General features: G+C 37.7%; 1 protein-coding gene across 1 annotated transcript in view; it reads left to right on the top strand.

The window, feature by feature from the left end:
• LOC102214139 (1-phosphatidylinositol 4,5-bisphosphate phosphodiesterase beta-1-like) overlaps nucleotides 1–7,466 on the top strand; it is a 34,129-nt gene that overhangs the window by 20,308 nt on the left and 6,355 nt on the right. Inside the window, exons 15-22 of the mRNA XM_005733744.2 lie at nucleotides 124–137; nucleotides 1,632–1,728; nucleotides 3,296–3,380; nucleotides 3,627–3,751; nucleotides 4,451–4,605; nucleotides 4,713–4,880; nucleotides 4,963–5,062; nucleotides 5,791–5,895. Of these exons, the coding sequence (XP_005733801.1) occupies nucleotides 124–137; nucleotides 1,632–1,728; nucleotides 3,296–3,380; nucleotides 3,627–3,751; nucleotides 4,451–4,605; nucleotides 4,713–4,880; nucleotides 4,963–5,062; nucleotides 5,791–5,895 (849 nt within the window). The remainder of the gene's footprint in view (nucleotides 1–123; nucleotides 138–1,631; nucleotides 1,729–3,295; nucleotides 3,381–3,626; nucleotides 3,752–4,450; nucleotides 4,606–4,712; nucleotides 4,881–4,962; nucleotides 5,063–5,790; nucleotides 5,896–7,466) is intronic.

The raw sequence follows: 7,466 nt of genomic DNA, 5'->3' as shown, positions 1-7,466 counted from the left end.
TTTTTTTTTCTTTTCTTTTTTTTTTGCTGTTGCTTGTGCTTTATTTTTGCTGTTGTCTCTCCAGTGGTTCTTGTGGTTTATTCCGTATCTGTACCATTCGTGCATTTTCCTCTGTTTTCACAGTTTTTGTTAATAAGGTGACTGCACTTATGTAGCATTACTTTACTATCATTTTATCTGACTGGGGGTTATACAGTGTGTCTGATACCAGGATGTTGGTTTTGCTAGAGCATCATATAATGTTGCTCCCACAAAATCACTGCAGTTGACCAGCCATTGTATTGTGATATCATAGTGCAACTGAAGTTGCTTCAGCCTGCCGACAATTTCTGCATATCTGCAAGCCCCTTTGCAACCCACTTTCATCCCAGACAGATTCATATCTGTTGCTGTTAATGCCCACTCTGTGATGAGTTCTTAGTGCTGCTCTCTCAGCCTTTTTTCTTTCTGTGTATCTGCATTAAATTATAACAAAGTACAGCACAGAGGAAATAGATTTAGGAAAACATCCTGCTTTCCAGTAAAATAAACCATTTAACGGCATTAAGTATGTATTTAAAAGCCTTTTTAATTGTGCTTTCTTCCAAGCTTTGGCATCACAAAAAAGTTTTGTTGCAGTAATTATTAATTTTTATAGAAGATGAGATCGTGCTGTGCACACACAGCACCTCACTGCAAAAGAAAATACAAAATCACCTGTTTGATATTGTTTTAGTACGCCTAATGTACCCTTTAGTACCATTAATGAGGAGCTTTGACACCTCTATATATGTTATAGATTATAACATATATCTAAATATATGCATCTAAATATACTTTGTTCTACCTCTATCTTTGCTACTGGGGAATTTATTGCACTGCATGTATCAAAAGCTAATGTAGCCTTGAGCAAAGGTGATCAGCTGGCTTCAAAGGTCTGGTAAGCTCCCTTCTTTCTAACTTTTAAACTCGCTGTCTTGAGTGAAATCACCTAAGGCCATTTATCAGATTTTATGCAACTCTGTTTAGAGCCACCAGAGGTTTTATATAACGTGTGTGTTTTTCACTTTGTTTTAAAGCACTCCCCAGGAGCTGTAAACAGTCTTTGATATGCGTTTGATGTCAGAGTTCCCCTTTAAGTTTCAGATGATGCTGACTGTAAATGAATAAAAGTAGAAGAGACATAATGTGGCAAGAGATATCAAACAGACCAGACAAGTATGTTAGGTGTTGAGACAGAAAGACAGAATTCATTACACAGACGAAAGTGAAAGGTTGAAAAAAATAAATAAGCACAACAAAAAGTAGCAGGATAATAAACAAAAAATGAAATGAAAAGTAGGTCGGACATAGAGTGTGTGCACAAGTGTTTGTGTATTTGTGTTTAAAAAGTCGATGGATTTCCTTTTGCTGTATATTTTTATTGTTGTGTTGGTATTAGTGTTTGCTGTCAGATTCTGTTGCTGCTGCCATTCTTTTTGTTACTAAGTGCTGTGCAGAGAAATGCAGGACTGCAAACAATGAAAATGTCTGCTTCAAATGACAGCTGCTGTTCCCTCCAGATGTTATGGAAAAAGATGTGTCTCATCTCATTGAAACTATGCTTTGGATGTGTGATGCTTATACTTTATTCCTTCTGTCGTTTATTGCAGGGCTCAGCTGAGCGGGAAGCAGTGGCAACAGAGGAAATGTCAACTCTGGTTAACTACGTCCAGCCTACCAAGTTCAACTCCTTCGAAGCCTCCAAGAGTAAGAAAAGCTCACTATAGATATGTTATTTTGTAGTGATATCCACTGTAACTCAATATAAATGATATAATGCATAAGTTTGGCCTTCACTGTGTTCACGAAATAGGGTGGGAAATTAACTAAGAGAGATTTTTTTTTTATTAAAATTGTTATCTAAAGTAAAGTCAGGTGACAAATGAAAGGATAACTCAACACAAAGTGACTTAATCAGTTTTAATAGATGATAATGTGTGAAGAGAGGATCAGGTCAATGTTTTACACACAGCAGGAGCTATTCAGGGCCAAATGTGTTTTGACTGCTGGAATTCAACCTAAGTAGAGCTTTCAATAGGCAGGTCACATGATCCCAGCCCATAGTTACCTGCACTATGCTCATGTTGTGAGTTTGGCATAGGGAGCTAGTAAATTGAAAACCCCTAAATATCTGATCCAACTGGGTTGTAGATCTGTGTTTTTACGTTCAAAAGACATGTCTAGAAAATTTCAGGGTTGGGATGAATCTTTCAAGTCTCTGAAACTCTACTGGAAGAATGGAACAACATAATTCCCAGAAGATAGATCTTCATTTGGTGTTTAGGTGATGGTGGTGGAGAGAGTTGTGTAAATCAGGATTCACTGTCCCATGTTGTTGTTTATGCGTGTGGGTCTGTGGCTGTGCAGAGAGAGTGATAGTGGGAATTCTTCCTTCTCTTCTCTTTGTCTGTCTCCTCTTTTCATTCTTTCTATTTTATCTATTCTCTTTTCTCGCCTCCCTGAGCTGGGTTCTGCCACAGGTTTCTTCCTGTTAAAAAGGACTTTTCCCCCCCCACTGTTGCCAGGTGCTTGCTCACAGGGGACCATCTAATTGTAGGCTTTTCTTGTAGATACTGATGTTTTTCTTTACAATATAAAATGTAACTGCTGTGTGAATAAAACTGAGCTACCAGTGCGTAGCTTGATGCCAGTAATAAAACACATGGATGAATCTGTTGAAAACAGTCCCTCAAAGGGAGAAAAACATTGCCATAATATAATATAAAAACTTTTTAAAAAATCAAACAAGACTTCTTTCTCTCAGTGAACTATAGCCAGCCAGTCATAAGCAAAAGTAGGCAATTTTTATGGTTGTACCACATATTTTGACACTGCCCTGTGGTTGCTACAGACCTGCAGCTCATATCTGCAAAGCTCTGCAATCGCATCTATACACAGTCATGTTGAACACTTAACACCTCAGTCCTCCCATAATCTATCAGTTTGGTTAAGATCTGGTGACTGTGAAGATCATAGCACAGGATTTACATCATATTAATTCTCATCAAACCATTCAGTGAACACTTTGTCCTCTTGCACCTTTAATTGTAGGATAAAGGTAATTACTCAGACACTTACACTGACATGTCCCTCTAAAAGAGCAAAAACATGTCAGTCAAGTGGCCCCCACAAAATAACTGAGCCACCCCACATAGAGACCAATGGGTTCATCCAATTCCTTCAATTTGTTAACTTTCTGTAGATGCAGGAAGTTTGAAACCAAACTAATTGCTCAGAAATGCGTGTGTTCTCGTTTTTGTGTGTGTTTGTGTAGAGGCAGCCCGCTGTTACCACATGTCGTCTTTTGTGGAGACCAAAGCGTTGGAGCATCTCACAAAGTCACCAGTGGAGTTTGTAGAGTATCCTTGGCAACAGTTACCACAGTTACATCACACCAAGGCACCATCACTTTATTTTTCATTGACTTCTCACTTTTGCTTGCTTTTTTTCTGTTAACCTTCAGAAATCTTTGTAACTCAGTAAGTTCTGATTAAGTTTTCACTTCATCAGCTTCTATACCAGCAGTTTCAGTACAATACATTTTACACGAATCTATATGTTAGCACTACTAATGAAATAATGGTCCTTAACCTTCTGTTAACCAGATATAATAAATCTCAGCTGAGTCGTATCTACCCAAAAGGAACCAGAGTGGATTCATCAAATTTTATGCCTCAACTCTTCTGGAACGCAGGATGTCAACTGGTGGCTCTAAACTACCAAACTATTGGTAAACTATTTTTTCTTTTTCTTTTTTTTTTGTAAAAGGTGCCTTCAAGGACCTTTAATAAAAGTCCTCCCACAAGCAAGTATCCTATCATGGAAAGCCCATTGGCCAATTCCAGGTTAAACTAATCTGAATTAATGGAGCCACGAACATAACAGTTCATCTCTGACTCATCCCTACAGAGATCTTGAACAATTGCTGTGCTAATCCACATTAAACCAAGAAAAACATTTGACACAGTTGAAACTGTTCTGGACCTCTACTGGAAGATTGCGACTTTTATGTGCCACCGTTGACTGTCATGAAGAAATATCCTTATTGACATTTTAGAGGGAATGCCATTTTTGGAATTGCAGAATTCTCCCATTTAGGTTTCTTTTGAGTGCCATGTCTCTGCCTGATAATGCTTTTGCCTCGGTAAAAGAAAGCATTCAAGATTCCCCCCCCTTTTAAGTGCATTTTAAATTAAGGGAGATAGTCTTTCCAAGGCTATTTAGGCTTTGCATGTACTCATTTGTTAACCACTTACCCTTGTTTAGAGTCAGATCAGCTGAAAATGTACTTCAGAAGCCACTGATTCCCCAAAATAACACATTCCACTTTGCTGCTCTTTTGTGCAACAACCAGAGTGCAGCTGTACAGCTCAAACTCAAACTGGTGCTTTAAGCCTTTGTGATGCTAAACTTCAATTTTCTGTTGCAGACTTGTCCATGCAGCTGAATCTCTTTATGTTCGAGTACAACGGTCGGAGCGGCTACAGGTTGAAGCCTGAGTTCATGAGGCGCCCAGACAAACACTTTGACCCTTTTACGGAAAACACAGTGGATGGCATTGTAGCTAACACCCTCTCTGTGAAGGTATATTCACAGTGCTTTTTTTTTTTAAACAGTCTCTATTGGTATAACTCTTGTAGTATCTTCCTGTATATGTTTAAACAAATGCAAGTGAATCCTCTGTGTTTCAGGTCATTTCAGGCCAGTTCCTGACTGAGCGGAGAGTGGGGGTGTATGTGGAGGTGGAGATGTTCGGACTCCCTGCAGACACTCGGCGGAAAGCTCTGAAGACCAAAACGTCTCAGAACAATAATGCCATCAATCCAGTGTGGGACGAAGAGCCGATTGTGTTCAAAAAGGTGCATTACAGGGAGTCAGATGTCTTACCTGTGCATACTAATTAGCCTATTAACAGTGTGACTGTGACAAATCTTTTCACAGGTGATTCTTCCTACCCTGGCCTCACTAAGAATTGCTGCCTTTGAAGAAGGAGGGAAGTTTATTGGTCATCGAATTATTCCGGTGTCTGCCATTAGGCCAGGTATTCATTCATTTCGACCTTTGATTCTCACCCTGGTGTTAAATTTTTAAGTATTTATCTATCAGATACTGACCTTTTTTGTATCTTTAGTGCTGACTGCTATTACTAACTACACCTCTTAGAGATTTCTTTGAGTGTGCTTGAGTTTCTATGGGTTCACTAGTTTGTATTGCAGTTTTGCTTCTCCATGTTTCTTATGGAGTTTATTGTGTTTTCCTTGTACAAAGACAGCAATATGTCATAAAGCTTAGCAGACAATAACTGTCCAAACTCGCAGGAAAGGAACTGATGATAAAATAATAAAATAAAAAGTCACAGAGAATAAAAATCTGCATTTTTTATATGTGTAGATGTTTTATGGCACCTATCATGAAAGATTCATACATAAATATTTCTTTGGCTTTTCATGCTTGTGGAGACTGTACAGACGTTGATATTTGTGTCATTGACCATATTTTGGGGCTCTTGATTTTTTTACTTACCTTACCTCCCGGGAAGCATCCTGACTTTTATGTTCAGACTTTATGTTGTGTGATCAGGTTGCAGAGGCACAAACAATGTGAACTAAATAAGTTTTTTTCTGTGTAGTTTGACTTCACTCATGCTTGGTCTGAAAACACTTAGCATTTCTTACTGCCAACTAACTTTATTGCCGGGGTTTTGTGCATTGCATTAAATATTTATCTGTCTACATGAACCAGATGACTGTTGCATCTGTTACTCTGCAGGTTATCGTTACATCGGCTTGAGGAATGAGAAAAACCAGTCTCTGATTCTGCCAGCTGTGTTCGTCTACATTGAAGTCAAAGACTATGTCCCAGATACATTTGCTGGTACAAACTTCTGGACTGTTTAATGGCATCACAGAACCAAATATCTACACTGACTGATTTATTTCATGTTTTTTGTTTTCATAACAAAACCAAGCATCACATAAAAGAACATGGGGGAAAGGGCAGTGTCTTTATTTATGCAAGGTGGCTTACAGCGAAAGGTATCCACTGTTGTGACAGTTTTTCAACACATGTAGGATCCCAAGCTCTGTAGTGCCACCTACAGGACATATTGTGACCAATCATGGCCGAAGTGGGCTCCTTTTTTTTCGTCTATTTGGCTCATCCATTAGCAGAAACCCACTCCTTGCAGTAAATCTCTTGAACATATTCATTGGCTCAATAGAATAAAGGTTTTATCATTTTAATGTCTCACCCACATGATTGAGCACAAGTGTCTTAAACGGCTAAAATATTTTATTTGATCATCAGCTGAAGAGCTTTCAGAACATTGTTTATGCATTTAAAGTCCAGAGTGCAGTGGGGCGCCTTTGTTTGTTTGTTTGTTTAATGAATGACCAAAACTGACAAAATCACAAATCACATCACATAAATACAAATCACATAAATAAACATTAGTACTGCTATTCTTCTGATACAGTAAAGAAAGAAAGGACCCCATTACATATGCTCTTCATCCACTTACTCATAATTTGCATAATTCGGCAAATGGAAAGAAATACAGTAACAAAAAATCAACATAAATCCATGTAAATTGCTAAAATTATTAAATAAAAATGGTGAAAAAAATGAAAATCACATAAGGATGTAAATAAATAGGGGAATTAATACAAAGTTAAATATTTTTATAAATTAATTCATGTTTGCGTGTATTTTTTTATCATAAACAATTTTTATTTATTTCATTTAAACTTCAATAACAGAACTTAAAGATAAATACATAAATAAATAATTTAAAAAACAAAACAAAACAAACAAAAAAATAACCCCAAAAAACACACCAATCCCCACACCACCACTCTGTCATTACTCCTCTGTTCTTCAAGTTACAGAAAGCCAGCTTGTAAAGGGGGACCAAATACAATCATATTGATGCAATTTGTCTAATAAGCCATAAGTCACTTTTTCGTAAGACGCCAACTTAGCCATTGCCATTTTGCCACTCTTCACAGGGAGGGGGGTTCTTTTTCCGCCAATGTCTTAGCAGGACCCATTTGGCCGTAGTAAGAGCCAGAATAATCCATCTTTTTGTATAACTGGAAAAATCTCCATCAGAAAGTTGTGTGGTTCTACCAAGTATGGACAGTTTTGGTGAGATACCAAATCTCCTTTTCAAAACACTGAAAATTACCTCCATTATGTTTTCCTACCAATCCCAAAGTGCCAAACAGCTCCATAAGATATGTAAAATTGAAGCATTTTGACCATCACATCTCCAACATTTGTCCATAGAGGCCACGTTCCATTTATACAATTGTTGCAGTGTTCGATGCCACTTATGGATTATCTTAAGTTGAATAAATCTACTGCCTGTTTCTTTATACATAGTATTAACATTTTGAAAACATGAATCCCATTCAACTGAAGATATGTCCAATGCCATGTCCTGG

Source organism: Pundamilia nyererei, unplaced genomic scaffold (genome assembly GCF_000239375.1).
Source record: "Pundamilia nyererei isolate P.nyererei 1_Seehausen unplaced genomic scaffold, PunNye1.0 scaffold00054, whole genome shotgun sequence".
NCBI lineage: Eukaryota > Metazoa > Chordata > Actinopteri > Cichliformes > Cichlidae > Pundamilia > Pundamilia nyererei.
Note: the sequence above shows the minus strand (reverse complement) of the source record. Positions and strands in the feature narration are given on the sequence as shown.